Source organism: Watersipora subatra, chromosome 2, assembly GCF_963576615.1.
Source record: "Watersipora subatra chromosome 2, tzWatSuba1.1, whole genome shotgun sequence".
NCBI lineage: Eukaryota > Metazoa > Bryozoa > Gymnolaemata > Cheilostomatida > Watersiporidae > Watersipora > Watersipora subatra.
The window spans coordinates 15,436,852-15,454,563 of NC_088709.1; the positions used below are offsets into that span (position 1 = coordinate 15,436,852).

A 17,712-nucleotide genomic window follows, 5' to 3' on the forward strand; every position below is an offset into this window, starting at 1 on the left:
ATTCTAATCATGCAGCTCAGAATTCATCACCAGCTGTAGACAATAACTACCACTGCTGACTACCGCCACTATTGTTCCCTGTGAGCGGCTATCCTTTAAAGCTAGCAATATTGTATGTAGGAAGAGGACATCTCTTCATTCGGATAATGTGACTAAGCTGTGCTGCCTCAGCTTTTGGCTGGCTTAATTATAGACTTCCATGGGCTATTTTCATACTCATAATAATTAATACGTTGTAACTTATGTACATTGTACATAACATGTACTCCTGTTAACAATAATTGTTTCAAATATAATTAATTTATATGTAACTGTATTATTTGTTTTCAAATATGCAGGCTTTTGCTAGATTAATTCTAAGATTAATCGAAGATTAACTGGTTCAGATCAGTTATTAATCGCGATTAATTTCTATAATCGTTGTGCAGCTCTAGTAATAAGACATATATGTTATTGTCTGTGATGGTACTTGTTTAAAAGCTCTGTGTGATACCATAGCTCTCCATGTGTGAATGTAAGCACTTTTCTGAAGCAATACATATTCGGCCTATCAATGGTGTCACCAATCCTCTGTTTTTAACTGTGATTAGGGTTATGTCATCACTACTTTTACTTCCCACTACTTCTACATCGGTCAAGCACTTGATACAGTCATCACACGGGAGTTAGAAAAAATTCCTCATCACCGAACTCCTCATCTTCACCTTCCTCAGCTTTTGTCTCGTCTTTTTTTTTCTTTCTAGCAAGAGAAAGTAGCAGGAGTTGCCCAGTTTTTTCAGCCCTGCTCACATCCAGATCAATACAGTTAGCATTGGGACTTGGTGTGATATCTGCTTTTAAGCTCGATATGCTTGATATGCTCTCTAAAGCACTGCATATCCGAGTTATTGTTATAGCCACCCTACCTTTTTCACGATAGATTGTGTCGTGGAAAACAGAGAAAACTTACTGTTACGTTTGACTTAAAAACTAGTATGACAAGCATGCTTTCACTACTAAACTCATTGCTCAGCTGAAGGCTTTGTTGCAATGATGCACATCACTGCGACGTAATGTCGTGAAAACAACAGCCAATTATAGGCCTCACTTTTGCTCCATTGTAATGATAGCTATTCGCCAATCTAGGGTTTACTATATCTATGGTATAATCTACCCGAGGACACTTTTATTTCGCTAGTAGTTAGTTTCGTGAGTAGCACACAGAGTAAAATCTCGCTGCAACTTAATTTCGCGGCTCTGATGAGTGCAAAAATATAGTGATGTGAAAATAAATGCAGTGGAAAAAACAGATTACATTCCTCAGGTCCAGTTTACTAACAAGAAAAAAATTCAATTTTTTCTTATTCTTCTTAAAAGCTTCACAACCAAAACTTTATAACCCTTTCGCTGCCATAAACGCATTTATGCGCTTTCTAGGGGCCACTGCCATAAACGCATTTTTGGACTTTCTCAGGAATTGCGTGGTAACCTGATTTTATTATTCATTGACCACATAACCCACGGTCTTTATGAGTTTTATGAAATTGGCTGTGTCGTCTGAAGATTTCTCTATAAAATCAGCCTAAAACAACGAAGCAATTTTAAATTTTTGTCTGAGAATTTCTAATCTAAAACGAACATTTTTCTGTGAGTTCATTAACTACCGCGTGCGAGTCATAAAACAGGTAATTAGTTGTTGATGACATTATAGCCAATTAAGATTTAGATTTTCGTGATTATACAGATAATTAAAGTAGCAGCACTGTTTCTGACAGTGATGAAAGTAATAGTTTTGTAAGAGTAAGGAACATTGTGAAGGATCGTTTTAGTTTTGGATCGATCGTAGCTTCACATAGCTCTATCGTCGCGCACAAGTATAGATACATTGAATTTTTGCATAGCAATATTGGTTAAAATGTTGGCAAAATAAAATACTGTATACATATCATGAAACAATATCGGCAATTTCGGTAAAATGGCTGGCACTAGGTCGATAGCGAATTTGTACATGGTTGGCAGTGAAAAAGATAATGTGGTTGGACCTGATGAGGGTTGATATTGTTTTTGGTTGGTAATAGAATTCATCACTACAATAATTATTCTTCAATTTTATGACTTCACCTACCAGACTTTCATCCTCATCAGTTACAAATTCGGTGACTAAACTGTTATCATCTTAATTTGCTTTGCCATGCTGCTCAGTCGGTATATTAGCTATAAAGAGTTTACCAGAAATTTCCCATTGAGCCCAACCACAGACGAAAATTGTCTATATTTTTAATATGACGATTTTATTGTGGATATCAATGAACAAAGCTATTTAACTTCGTTTTCGCTCGTTTGTTATGATAGTTTAGTTTCGCTCATGAAATTTTCGCGAGAGGATGACACCGCGAAAATGTGAAAGTTCGATGACGCGAATACATAAGTGTCCTGGGTATCACCAGCAAATGGAGCACTGATTACAAACTTGGAGTGACTCCCATCCATCATATGACCTATAATGTATACACATTTTACTTTCTTGCATCAACAGTTGGAATCTTAGAATTATGAATTTAGCTTGACCGGCTGTTGTATATGCAAGCGTCTATACGTTATATATACATGTATATTTCTCAAAGTATGTCTGTGGATCTGTCATTTCAGCTATAGCTATTATAGTGCCCGTTGATTATTTTACTGATGCGGCCACGCGTTACAATGCCCCTGCTAGAAATATTTTTGTAAGGCTAAATTAGTATAACCGGGGTTAAGGCCAATTCTTTTTGCGTGGACAATTATATTGTCTCCGTATCATCGTATTCAAAGCTTTGATGGATAGCTGTAAAACAGTGACATTTTGGTTACCGTTCCACCTGTTCTGGTGGAACAGTAACCTCTTTTATACACACACACTTCTATGCAAGAATTGTTATTATTAATTTTACATTTTCAGGATTTTTATTTTGTTTTCTCAGTTCGTATTAATTGTATCATTACCGAATCATCTTTTATTGTAATAAAACCGATTTAATTTAGCTATTACTTACTAATTATTTCACATTTACATCTAAACCTATTTATAGTCGTTTTATGTTTTTTAATTTATTTGACCTGCACGAAACATTCTCCACATGAAATAAAGTTTAAAAGTTAGAACGGCAAATGTTGTTATATGTTAAATATAAATCAATTTTCTGTCCAAAGACCTTTTTATTACCTGGGCAACGCCGGGTAGCACAGCTAGTATGTATATGTATATATATACATGTATATATATTAGGGCATATAGAAAAGCTTCTTTCTTCTATCTAGTGGCAATTGTACCAGCTGACAGGATAGTCATAGTGAGATCTTCATTTGTGCTTCGTGCTATGGTGTCACTAACATTTCTGTAGTGCTGATAATGCCCATGTAGCAATTTAGTGTTTTGAGTGCCATGTGGCATTTTATTTCCATCCATGATTTTCTTTTGTTTAAGTTGATAGTGCAATGGTGCATGACAAAATTGCCATGGCAGTTTCAAAATTGTCTGTGAAATGGTAGGGATGAAGCTTGGTAAGAAGGAGGGTGGTAACTATAAGTTGAGTGCTTGTATGAAATTTTGCGTGTTGCTAGACGCAATAGGTAGTGATGATAGGGACGCTTTGAGCTCAGTTGGTTTTGATAAGCAGAACATGGGCTTCTCTTAGGAGGAGGCTATGGCTCATTTGGTACTAGCCTTTTAAAAATAGCGGCCATTGTTTCTAAACAATCTAAAAATAAAACTAGAAGCGCAAGCTGCTACTCCAGTGAAGGTAAAAATTCATGAAATTTCTCAGAAGGCAAATAAGACACACATGCATACACATACACACAAACTTTGAGAAATATATATAAAGATTATATTATATAGATGAAGTTGTTGTAAATCACAACTTGACCAAAAGTCATGAAAATTTAAAATGTTCAGATTAGCAAACGGCAAGGATATCAAACAGCTGAATTCAAAAACCTTATTTTCCCATTATTACTGTTTGTAGTTGTGCGCTTGGTTTTCTTCAATACAGCTTCTGTCGCTAAAAATATCATTGACAAAACAAAGGCGTTTTATTACAATAGGGGTTCCCAACCAGGGAGGAATTCCCCCTAGGGGGAATTTTGAATATACAAGTGAAACAGGGAGGTGTCTGGTTTGTTAAATTTTTGATATAATTAATGTCCTGCAGTGCCGTGCGAGTTGGGGTTTCATCATTTAACATTTTGGTTTTATCTATAACACTAGTTGCTAATAATGAGCTACTAGTCTGAACCAAGATATTTGTGAACACATCCATCCAAATTTTGATTGGATAGTAAATTAACCTAGTCATGAACCAATTCACCGCCATGCTGAAGGTCATGTATTGTTGTGAGTTGTATGCATGCTGTATAAAAACTAATAATATGTGGCCATATGTTGTTATATGTTTGGATATGTAGCCTACAATAAAATGGAATTATAAATTGTATCTCTTCTCTTCTTCCGGACACAGTAGAGTAGGAACAAATGGTGCGCCTCATAAATTAAAGTCATTAGCCAGCATTTGCCAGTAGTGTCTTACTATGTCACGACTATATGTTATAGAGCAGTATGTTAGAAGCATCGGTATGTTACGAGAGCAGTTAGCAAGCAATCTTTTATTTCAGTTCTCTGAAAGTTCGTGGTAGGCAGCTGTTATGGTACAATGATTTGTTGGCGAATATTGTAGAACGTTCTCCCCTTGCCGCAGCCCTAGTTGTTGCCATCTCAGTAGGGTGGTCTTGTATAAGTTCATCATATGAGCTTGACAAAGCATTATGGCTTTCTGCATTAGACAAAATGCGGTATAAGAGAGTATGTCTTATTTTCATACGTCTATCTGCAAGTGTGTCAATCTCGAGCTTTTCTCGAGCAGCAGTAATCGGTTGTTTTTAGTCATGTGAGTCAAAATTACGTGGAGAATCAAATTTATGAAAAGGCATAAGGAGAAACTAGATGAAAAAGGTTGGGAACCCCTGTATTACACAAACTGCTGCTCGTTTATAACATCAATTTTCTGTCAAAAAAATCGCATGGGAAATGTAAGCTAATAATTTGATTTATTTACTATAAATCCCAAATAATTTTCGTGTTCGTTCAAATTCTATCCAATCAACTAAAAGTGACTTGAATCACTGCAAGAGCTATTTGTTTCAAAAACTTACACCGATATTCGAAATGCTACCCAGAGTCGTATAGTTTCACATCCACTATTTTTTAAGTTACATGTATAATGGAGAGGCCGCCACACTAACCAACAAAAATTACTCCCATTGGCAGTTGCTCTGAAACTGATTGTTGTATTATACACCATTTGGAAGAAAACAAAATCCCCTACAAGAAACTACAAATAATTCTTTGTAAAAAAATAAAGTAAATTCAAAAAGTGAGATGTTGAGAGCGAGGTAAGAATATTCCATCAGAGATCAGTGTCGATCGGCTTTATTTAGAAATTAGCGTTTTTGTTTCCGCTTTTGATGCTGACTCAGTGATACTATATACGGCGCTGATGCTACCGATGTAGCCCTGTTTTCGAGAAGCCACGTGTTCGTAGGTACGAACACGTGGCTTCTCGAAACAGCCTACGATCATAAAGTATCAGTGCGGGTCTCTCCGTCGTATCCGCTAGCTTTAATTTTTGTTTAAGTATGGCAACCCAGTGTCGTATAGGGACACTATACGACCCCAGTGTCGTATAGTTTCACACCCAGTGTCGTATAGCGTATATACCCCAGTGTCGTATAGTGTCGTATAGAGCCGTATAGTGAAACTATACGGCTCTGTACGACCCTATACGACACTGTGGCAACCAACCATTTCCGTTCTAACGCCACATGACACAAACACGAAACATGACTGATTCATTTGCTTTATTCAGAACGTATGCGGTTCACATGTACTTCATCATTCAAAGGTAAACATTTGTTACATTTGATTCGTATCAAGATATTTGGTGGTGTTGGAGCTGCTGGCATCAATGACCTGCATTCACTTGTCTTTACTTGAGTAGTGGTACTTATCGTATTCATCCGAATATAAATGCTTATACGTATAAATGATTGATATTGATTGTTATTTTTTGAAGTGAGGATAGAACTGCAAAAAGACATTTATTATTTGTTGAAGATTAAATTATTGTAAAACTGCATCAGCTTTTGTCGATGTTCGGACCAACCTTTGTCTAGATTCGGACCAACCTCTGTCGAAATTGGGACTTGTCTAGGTTCGGACTTGTCGATGTTGGGACTGTTTTCCCTTGTAATACACGGATACGCTACAAATAACTACTACACGACTGTACATGTGCAAAACGGTATATCACAACAGCTTCCTACCGAGAGCAGTTCGTGAACTAAAAACAAGCTAACAAATCACAGCTAACACATGTACGTAACACAGCTGAAAGTTCTACACTATTTCTTATCAAAATTTGATACCAATTTTACCAAAACATTCATTTTCTTTTCAAATTGATTTATACTTCGTGTTGTAATTTTAACCGTTTTTGTGTATGCAAAGGTTACCTAATTAAAGTTATTTTAGAATTGCTCAGAATGCATTTGTGTATAGCCGTTCTAATTTTGTACAGACTTAAATTATTAAATTACTGTATCAACTAAGCTTACGAGGTATACAAATTAATTTCATTATATAATGACATAATAATAACCATGGTTACCACACATTAATAATTAAAATCCTGATATTTGACAATAAACCCGGTAACTGATGCATGATAGCTAGGATCAGAATTTTCAATCAAAAGCTTGTTACTTTATATTCAGCCAATGACTGTTTGCTGTGAAGGTCAAGTCATTGCTCTCGCAACCAACTGGTGTTGAGTAATAAAAATCGTGGCTGCAGATTCCATTGTTTAACACACAGATGCAAAGCTACTTCAATTGATTGTGTTTTGTCACGGAAAATAACCTATGTTTTGAAATTGTTCTCTCTTTGTAGAAGATCAAAGAAAACATGGCTAGTGTACTCAAAGATGAAGTCGTATCTAATGAGGAGTTCATGGTAAATCTTTCATGTTTCTACATTTTATATCTTAAACATGCAAGTCATAATGAAGATAGCTTTGATGTTGGTTTTGAGTTGCCTTCACAGGTCACTATTTTTGGTCAGCTCAATAACAATCAGCGACTTTTTTGAGACAGGAGAAGGTGAACTTATGAATGCATACATTGAGAAAGGTTGCAGACTTGCAACATGCATTAATGAATTGTAAAAGAAGCTTAAAGATTAACTGGCAGCTCAAAATATTATTGTTATTATTATTATGTGAACCAGTTTAAAGTGTTTTGCTTTTGTACGATTTTCACAAAAAACATCAACATTAGAATAACTCATCTATCGCGAGTCGCCTTCATGTGTATTATAAGTTTTATCTGAATTATTCTAACAAGTAATTGACTTAAGTAATTGAAACAATGAATCATTTTGCATTTCTACGCAGCTCTTGTGACCCGTGTTGAAGATTCTTGTGAAGTATTTAAAAGAATTTGTTGACAAATAATTTTTGTATATTTACAAACAATTTAAAAATAATTTGTTTTTGGCTGAGCTTTTTGTAGGAAACTTTTTCAACACACTTTTTAGCAAACAAAACTATTAATGAAAATAGAAAAGCTTCTCTAAAATGTCCGTTTTTAGAGTAATTGAGGAATTGACATCAGAATCCTGTCTATTCATTGACTCACACCTAGCCTGTCTTGACAAACTGTCGTTTTTCGGAGTTGTCCTCCCCGTCGAGCGGGCTAGCAACAACAGCTTGTCACAAGACGTACTGCACCTGATGCATCAGCTGAACTTATAGGGAGTTGTTCTCATCCGTCTATGCGGCTTGGTTGCGATGTTATGTCGGTCGCTCCATTGGTAATCATAATGGATTTCACGCAAATATTCATGTAGAAAAAATAAGATACAGATGTTTAACAAGAGACCAGTCTCTGCGGTAAACTTTAGTAAAACTTGAGAACTTAGGCAACAACAGCGACTAAACATGTCGTTATTTATGCGCTCAGTCAGTTTTATTTCTATTTTGTGTCAGTCAGTTTTATTTGTTCTTATGGATTTTATTTTCAATTTATTTTATTCTTAAGTTCTGCTAAAGTTTAAAACAGAGACTGGTCTTTGGTTAAACGTTGTACTCTTATTTTTTTTACTTAAATTTTTGCGAGAAATCCGTTATGATTACCAATGGAGCGACCGCCAAAACATCGCGACCAAGCCGCATAGACGGAAGAGAACAACTCCCGATAAGTGCAGCCGATGCATCAGGTGCAGTACGTCTTGTGACAAGCTGTTGTGTTGCTCGCCCGCTTGACGGGGGGACAACTCCGCAAAAAACAACAGTTTGTCAAGACAGGCTAACTCACACCTCATTTGATTTTTTGTTGGTAGTAAGGGCGGAGTCCTTGTGAACTTCTCATGGGTAAAAATTATGACAGTAAAATTGAAAAGCTAGCTTTACCGCTGCATATGTTCTAAATGTTTGGAAATTCGAGTGTATCAAAAGTGGCAGATTGGATCATACATTGTTTCTGTTAAAACTATCTTGTGTTTGGCGAGCATTGGGTGGCTGTTATCTAAACCATTTCTTTGTTTTCTCCTGTCACATATACTTACTATTTTATATTTGACTAGATGAATGCTTAGCGAGTAATGAAAAGGTTTTTGCACAATAAATCTATTTCTAATCAACTTATACAACATTTACTATTCTAACTTTTAAATGAAGATGTTTGTTTATCCTGTGTGTGTTATAAGTTTAATTAAGTTTATACTATATACATATATTTATAGCATTTTGGGTAAGTTTATGTTTATGAAGTTTATGCTATTTATAACACTTATACACTGTTTATAGCATTTTGGGGAAGTCTGAGCCTATATGTTTCTTCTAGTGGTTTAAGCGCATTAGCTGAAGCGTGCGTACTTTATCCAATTCCCATTAAAGATTGGCAGGTGTAATAATTATGTGTACAATTTTTCTATAGTTATGCAAGTAGGTTGCGGGGTGTAGTGGATAGTACACCTGTTTGCAAAACCTGGGTTTTTGAGTTCAATTTCAGTGCGAAAAGGTTTTTTTTCGTTCCGTTCCTAAAACACTATTGTCATAGCTGGACATACGGACGGCAGACTAGCAAACGCCAAGCAAACATTTAGATTTATATATATAGATTAATTGAATGAAAAACAATAGATATATATTAATTTTCTGCCAAAAGATAACATGGCAAATTTTTCGTTCAAACTTGGGTTTGTTTATTAGTTCAATATTCCAAACAGCTTTATTTTTTTTAATCAATTCTTAAAACACCAGCATTTGTCCAAATCAAATGAAAACAAACTCAAATCGCCACGGAAAATTATTTGTTATAAATATATTCATATATTCGAATCATCCCTTATCTGAACATCACTACCGATCTGCCAAATAGCTTGATGATTCAGTAGTCCAAAATCAGTAAATAGTCAATAAGTTGGAAGGTCAAATAAAATAACATCACTTCCATCTCTTCTGCCCCTTGCTCATTCACTGCTCTCTCTACACCTTCAGTTGTCTTCTCTCTGTTGATGTATCTGAGTTACAAGTACAAGTCCTGTAATTGTTTATTATTCTTTTTTAGAGACTACATAACTCTCAACACGGGATGCTTTGCAATCCTAAAGATAAACCTCGAGTTGCATACCATGGATGCTCAGAAGAGAGTTATGTTCAATCAAAAAAGTCTTGTCTTAAAGATGGCTCGCTTTTTCATAACAGGCTGGATTGTCGCCTTTCAAGACCACGCTCATTATCTGGTGAACAGAGTAGATCAGAGCAAACGACTTTCTCTTCCCTTTCTGCTGATCTGCCTACAAAAGCCTTTCCTTACCCAACCCATAGTGATTCTGATTGCTTTTCGGCTAAAAGCAATCTGTTGAAATTTAATCATTCTACCAATAATACCTACAAGAATAATTTGGTTCGATCTCCTCATCGAGCCAGAAGTGCTCCGCCATTTCAAACTTGTTCTCTTTCAGGCTCTAATGATTTGGCATCAATTTGCATATCCAGTTCCGGGGACAGCATTAGCAAGGTGACACAACTCCTGTACTCCCCAAAGAATGACCGCAACGAATATATGCTTCTAGGTAGAATTTCATCATCTGATGAAGAAACTCCGGGGTTTTCCAACTCGGGAAGTTCTTCTGGGTTGGCAGGTTCACCAGTTGCTGGTCTAGCTATAATTGAGGAATCCCAAGAACAGGATTTAATAAAAGCGGAATTACGAGACACGTCTCCTGGACGTGACTCTTGTGTTTCTGAAGATCGATTAGAGCTCGTGTTGCCTGACTCGGACAACTCTAGCACCATTTCATCACTCTCCAGCGATGAGGATGAGGAAATCCCCTGCACAATTCCCTTGCTTCCCTCTGATGATGAGAACTCCCCATCTGGTGAGATTTGATCTACCCAATGAGTAGCTAGTAGTATTAGTATGTTGTATTACACTTGGGGTGCAAGAAATATGCCTTTAGATGGTTGACTAGGTGTTGTTGGAAATATTACTCTCCAATCGCTGTCTTTTATGTGGAAAACTGGTAATCATTGCTAAAATGTTAACTGAAGTTGTGACAGTGAGAATTTCGTGTTTTACAAAAATGTTTACCTGTTTTATTGTGATTAGGAGTTGTTTCCTCTCGAAATTGTTTGTGATTGTTTAGCAAATAATGAAAACTTTTATTTCTGTCGTTATTGTCTTTGTGAGTTTTGCTACGTAGCCAGTTTTCTATATGACTAACTATAAAACTATGCTATGGGCAAAACCTTTTTCGAGCTTTGTCCATGAGTCTATAATAGTCACAAAAACAAATCTACTGATAAAAATATTTAGCATTCATTATTATCGGAAGTCATTTTTATCTTCCGTTGTCCTTCATTACAAGCATTACAAGTCCTTACATTATTGTATGACGCATGTGATAGTTTGGATGTTGGTAAAGTTTAGTAATATTTTATGTTTATCATTTTATTTGGGTATCAAGCTTGTTTAGTGCTGTAAAACTGGCAGATGCGAAATTTGGAACATGGGAACAGTCAAATTTTCCATATTTTACCATATACGTATATATACACACATATTCGGCGTGTTGCGGGGGCAGCAGTAGAAACCTAATTGCATCAGTTATTAAGGTGCAAACCAAAAATAAAATTTAAATATAGTTTTGACTTGAATCAAAATATAAAAGGTGTTACTTTATAATATTCATAGAATTTATATGTCACCTCCTATAATGGTACCAAGGCTTTTTATTTTGTCTCCTATTTAATTTACTTTATTAGGAATCTTTCAGATATCCACAATCGGTTCGTCCTTCCACGTCGGAAGGTTGGCCATGTCAATACATGTCGGAAGGTTGGGAAACTATTATTCCAAACAAAGTAATAATCACCTAAAACTTGCCTACCTCATAATTTTTCTTTTAGCTAGCAACCAGCCTCTGCTGCCTGCAACCATATTTGATGAGGACCTTCCAGAGGGATCCGCTAGAGATGTTGGTGAGAATAGCTTTTGGACAAAAAATTCTACTACCAAAGGCCCAAAGTCACGTATGCAGTTTGAGATCGATGTCAAAGACCCAGGCAAGAATCCGCACAAACCTATTGTTTATCAAGACCCTATGTATGATAAATCTCAGCCTACATTGGTGAGGCATCGTGGTAGAGCTCGTGTTGGCAACGGGAACGATACGACAGTGGACCCGGCAAAACTTATAAAGCTAGGACTTGATCTTGAGAACGAGCGACAGAAAATGGTGTCATTGAGCAGCAGTACAAAAAATAGAAAGGAAAGAAATCGGAGATCTTCTCGGTGGGTCTGTTAAGCCAGAGGAAAGAGGGTGAAATTAAATCTTGTTGCGATGCCCCTTAAGGTTTAGATTTCAACAAAACTCGATTTTTATCCCATCTATGGGTAACAGTAATATATCAAACTTCTTGTGGGTTTTATTGCTAATAACACTAAAATAATAAGAGCAATAATAATAAGTGTAATAAGTGACAACAATTTGTAAACTGTAAACAATAAACAATGTATGTTAGTTATTCACTGCGGTGAGTGACAGCCACTAGCAGGTGACTGATATGTCTCTCAACTATGTGCGTATGTGTAGACATTGACTTTTTAAAATATCTTATTCAATCTGAATGCCATGCACGACCGCAATAAATCCGATTTCAGTTTTCACTACATCTATGCAAAAGATGTTAGTAAACGGCTGGAGAGTATTTAATGATTAATGTGATTTTGGTGAAATTAAAAAGTGATAATCGTTTCTGAAAGTTGGTCAAGTTTGCTCCTCTGTGCATAAGGATGCTTTTCGACTTTCCGACAGGAAAACTTGTCAGATATGCTACTCGTATTCGTAGTAACGACTAAACGCCTGACTGAAACCACCGCTAAGTCAAAGCGGCATTTTTACCAAACTTGACATTTTTACCAAACTTGACATCTTAATGCATTCACTGAGTTTAGTTCCCTTTACATAGTTATAAACTGATACATGTGTGAAATCTCAGTAAAATCTGTTGGTGTTTTTTGCAGGATTTGTCGATTAAAGCGATTAGCTCGACATGAAGCTAATAAAGTGAAGGCGGCTGGTTTAGAGCGAGAGAGAGGTAACATTCTATGACTCGCTCTATAGATAGAGATAGTTTGAGCACCCTTGTTAGGTTTAGGAAAGAGCACTACTATTACGATGTTTGAGTTGGTCATGAGTTTATATCACTAGTTGACAGCAGCTAGGATGTTAACTTCACTGTGACAGCAACAGTCCTCACGCTTTATGAACCGATTGACAGACAAACTGCTATCTATTAATCAGAAGTGATTTATTTGTGAAATATCTATAATCGTTCGGTACTTGCATTGTAATACTTACATACGAGCAGTAGCACAGGCCATGGACATATTTTCATTGTTTTGTGGTTTCTATGTAGCCAACATTAACTTAGCTAGCTGGGAAACGATGTGTGATTGGTAATTCATTATTACTAGGTCATTCATTATTACTAGGTCATTCATTATTACTAGGTCATTCATTATATCATGTTTTTTGTTAAAACAAATTTAACCAAAACAAATCATATCACTGATTTCCTTGTGGCCGTGTCGCTATTGGACATTCTCGTGGTGTGCAAAATAAACTGGACCCTTTTATTGAAAAACTAAAATTAATTTTTACATCATTGTTTTTGGTTGTGAACTTAGTCAATAGCCATAAATTATATATCAAATTAGTCGTCATTTTGTTTTGACTTCTAATATGTAAACTAAACAGCTGTAAAATTATGTTTCTGAATGATTATGTCGGCTAAATTCTGAACATTTCATTTGTTAATGGTTAAAGATAACAATTTGTACAGATATGTACAAATTTGTACAGATCACACCACATTTTTATTTGCTTATTTCAAGTCATATACACGTGCATAGATAGATATGAACTTTATTTATACTGTTTAAACAATACCGTTTCAATCAAATTAGACCACGAGATAAAAACAAAAAATAGTAAATTATGTGTATTGAAAAAAGCTCTTTTTACTGTTCTATAATGAAAACTGGCAAATATTTATGTACAATATCTATCACATGTTGTTGGAAACGGTTCCATATTAGACCATAGCTTTTCAAGGCGTTACTGCTGACTATTGATAGGAGTTGTCTTCTACTGATCTTTCAATCCTTTTGATAATCACAAGATTATTGCTACATTTTTAATGTATGTATATTGAATTTATTTGAATATTGCAAAAAGTATGCATACCAAATTTTGTATTGTTACTACATCATAAGTGAAAAGACAATTCCAATTTTTCATAAATAGCTTATGGAAGACAACTCCAATTTTTCATATACAGTTTATATGAATCAATGCGTAAGGCAGCAGTCAAAATGTGTAGTCGGCAACACTGGTTAATGATTAATTAGCTGGATAGAAGATATAATAGAAGGGGTGACAAACATGCTACTACTGTAAAACCTTTAGCTTCATTTCCTGCTAGTCAAGGGATTTTAAGGGCAAACTAAGGGAGGCAAATCTTTATTTGGTTTTGACATTGATCCTTGCCAAATTTATTGATATGTGAAGTTGCTCAAGCGCTTATGTCCCTCTTTCGTTAAAGGCCGGTGGTATTTAGAGCAGTCGATCTTGTTGCGCTTTTTTTTAGCTCTTTTGTCGTCTTTATTGCTCACTTCCTGTCAAATACAAACATGCTTGTAATGTAAAATGGTCGTTAGATGTCTTACTTCAATCAAATTTCCTTTTCTCTTTAGAGGGGTTAAGTTCTGTAATTACGAAGGTAAATGACAAACTAATGCAACAATGGCCACCAGAGGAAGGATTTATGCGCTATTTGAATAACCTGAAAGATGAGCGGCTGGAGTTGTCTGTAGCTGGTCGCACTGAGGAATATGTTAAAGAAGTCCTAGGTTCTTCAGACGGCCCTATTCTTCTCTGGTCATCCGACACAGATTGACCATGTACGGTGAAGTATAATGATGATGACCTTGTATTTGTCTCTGTTGTAACACGACTTCGTGAATTAGTCAAAACGTCATTAAAGTGGCTATCACTAAAAGATAATAACCCTCATTTACTGCTTAAAATTTTATATCCTCTCAGAAAGGATGTAAGCGATATTTTCTCGTAAGCGATATGGCAGCAATTTTTTACTGCTGTCATATAGAATATGTAATTTAATTTGAATAGAATTATTTAAATCAAATTGGTTGTTGCCAGTAGTTCTTCTGAACAATTGTAAATCTCTTGGATTTTATTTTAGAGTTGAAAGCATAGATATAATAAACCCTATTATATATATAGTCTAGCTGGGCTACCCGGCGTTGCCCGGGTAATAAAAAGTTCTTTGGTCAGAAAATTGATTTGAATTTAATATATAACAACATTTGCCATTCTAATTTTCAAACTACATATCATGAGAAAAGTGTTTTGTGTAGTTGAAATAATTTAATAGAAAATAAAAACAACTGTAAAGGTTTTCAAACTTTGTCAAACTGCAACTTTCAAACTTCATATCATGAGGAAAAGGTTTTGGTGCAGGTCAAATAAATTACAAAAAATAAAACAACTATAAAAAGGTTTGAATATAAATGGGAAATAATTAGCAAGTAATAGCTAAATTAAGTCGGTTTTACTACGATTACAATAAAAGATAATTTAGTAATGATGCAGTTATTACGAACTGGGCAAACAAAATAAAAATCCTGAATATGATGAATTATTAATAACAATTCTTGTATAACATCCATGTACAAATTTAGCTATCGGCCTATGGCCAGCCATTACCGAAAAATGCCGATATTGCTTCATGGTATGTAAACAATATTTTTTCAATTTCAAACTCTATCTAAAACAGTTTTTTTACATATTTTATTTTTCCAATATGTTAAAAAGTACTGCCATTCAATAAATTCAATGTATCTATACTTTGTGTTGATAAAGCGATGTGAAGCTACGATCACTACGAAGCTAAAACGATCCTCTACAACGTTCCTATTACAAAACGTTACAAAACTATTACTTTCACCACCATCAGATCTAGTGCTGCTATTTTACTTATTTGTGTAATCACGAAATCTGAATCATCTATAATGCTATCAACATAAGTTATTATCTGTTTTCTAACTTGGGAGGTACTTACATAAAACTTAAACAAAAAATGTTCACTGTTTTGTAATTGAAATTCTTGTATAGAAGTGTGTGTCTGTATAAAAAAGGTTCCACCAGAAGATATCCATCCAAACTTTGAATATGACGATACTATTCTCTCTCGATACTGGTACAAATGTAAAAATGAGATATCGTACTTTGTCTGACCGAAAGGTGAGAGAATGTCAAGGCTCTTCTCACGAATACAGTATACTTGTCCGCGCCGGAAGAATATGTAATTGAACTTACGAAAAATATTTCTTAACATGGGCGTCATAACGCGTCCGCCGCATCTGCAAAATAATCAGCTTGCGCTAAAGCTATATTTATAGGCGGAATGCGTACAAATCCACATACGACATACTTTGAGAAATATATATATATATTTATTTATATATTTATTATATCTAGGGTTTATTATATCTATGGTTGAGAGCATTGTATTAGAATATTCTTGTGCTTATCAGGCTGTGTTCATAGTAGCCTGTAGTGAATGCATCTTTGTTGTCGGTGCTGTTTTATCATAAGTTGTACCGTCTTTAGATATAGCTGCATGGCAGATGAAAACGACGAGGTTATGGAGGAGACAATCCAGACAACCACTCAACCAATCCTCATCTATCACTCTTTTGAGTACCTTGTTTTTGTTGATGACCCTTGATCATTACCTAATTTGACAAGTCTCTGTTTCACCTTTTATTTGGTTTATCTATCATGAGAATATAACTTCCTCCTTCTTTTCCAACTGTTTTTGTTACTAAGGAATTGTACAAGGCGCTACCGCTGACAGGATGCAGGTTTGTAGCTACCTTGCATCTGTTTCTCTCGGTGTGTTTCTAAAGATTTGGCTATAGAAAGTTTTTCTTATGTCAACCTGCTGATCTCACCGCCGAGTGGATGGCTCAGCTCCATCTACTGAGTGTAGAACACGGCTCATGAAATGCCCGTTGAGTGCTAGTCTCTAGTTCCTCCCATAGATGCTCTCACTCAGCCAACTTTCCTGTGACTACCATCTTCTTCCTAGCGCAGGAGCACTTTACGCAACAATCTGTTTGAAGCAAGTCTATTAATGAAATGACAAGGTTATGAACTGCCAAAGCTTGATGAAGAGTGTAGCGGTTTTGCAAACCACCTTCTTGGTGCGCATTTTTGTAGACCAATGAGTACGCTATCACAGGATACACACATCTTCATTAATTCTATCGCATTGCGCAGAAAGCAAAAGTGTACCTAATCATATTACTGCACAATTTTAAAGCCCGTCATGCTTTGTGTTTACATTAACTGTTTCTAGATTACTACTTCACAGATTCTAGAAGGATTAGACAGTTTTCACAGCCCTAGAGACAAATTCAACTTAAGAGTTGGCAGCTTTTACAAAAAAACCTTTAACTTTTAAAAACTATTGCATTAATCCTTTCAAAAATTGTAAAAAAAGTTTTCAGTAGGCACTACGACATATGCCTGCAACTCTTTGCATTTCTCACATTTACAACTTTTAAAATCCATGTAACGGATGGTTTATGCAGACCGAATAGGACCTGGCCTGCATAATGACTAGGAAATTTCATCAGTAATGCGTTCAGTTATAGTTGTTTCCGGAGCATATACACAATGACAAACCAATATAATTTACCTGATCTAAAATAATGTTGCCTTGTAAGAGCTAATAACTCCCAAATTTAAATTTGGCTCTGAAAATCTGTAGCAACTTTATGAAGTTCGTGACATGTACCTATTTCGGGCCAACTTGTGAATTGACTTCGAACACATTTTCTGACAAACTTCACTCTTTGAAATCCGTATTTCTGAATAACAATTTTAAAGCAGCTGACAAACTGTTTCAAGTGACAAACAGCTGACAAACAAACCAAGTTTCCCAAAACATAATTGTGTCGATCTATTCAAAAAGCCAATGGTAGCCGGAGAGAACTACAACAAACATTATCTACAGAGCTAAACACAGCATGTCACAGATATAT

At 35.6% G+C, this 17,712-nt stretch overlaps 1 protein-coding gene across 1 annotated transcript; it reads left to right on the forward strand.

The window, feature by feature from the left end:
- Window positions 1-5,908: 5,908 nt before the first annotated feature.
- Window positions 5,909-16,469, forward strand: LOC137387588 (CREB3 regulatory factor-like). Its single transcript, XM_068074055.1, has 7 exons — window positions 5,909-5,915; window positions 6,962-7,024; window positions 9,640-10,453; window positions 11,484-11,868; window positions 12,601-12,674; window positions 14,335-14,541; window positions 16,274-16,469. The coding sequence occupies exons 2-6, from the start codon at window positions 6,977-6,979 to the stop codon at window positions 14,535-14,537; spliced, it is 1,524 nt and encodes a 507-aa protein (XP_067930156.1). The 5' UTR covers window positions 5,909-5,915; window positions 6,962-6,976; the 3' UTR covers window positions 14,538-14,541; window positions 16,274-16,469.
- The last annotated feature ends 1,243 nt before the right edge of the window (window positions 16,470-17,712 follow it).

What these genes read in the sequence shown, in the direction of transcription:
- LOC137387588 (XM_068074055.1), top strand. Translation starts at nt 6,977, where the DNA reads ATGGCTAGTGTACTCAAAGATGAAGTCGTATCTAATGAGGAGTTCATG. An exon ending in TATCTAATGAGGAGTTCATG is followed by an intron (nt 7,025 to 9,639) that starts GTAAATCTTTCA and finishes ATTCTTTTTTAG; the next exon opens with AGACTACATAACTCTCAACA. An exon ending in TGGTTTAGAGCGAGAGAGAG is followed by an intron (nt 12,675 to 14,334) that starts GTAACATTCTAT and finishes TTTTCTCTTTAG; the next exon opens with AGGGGTTAAGTTCTGTAATT.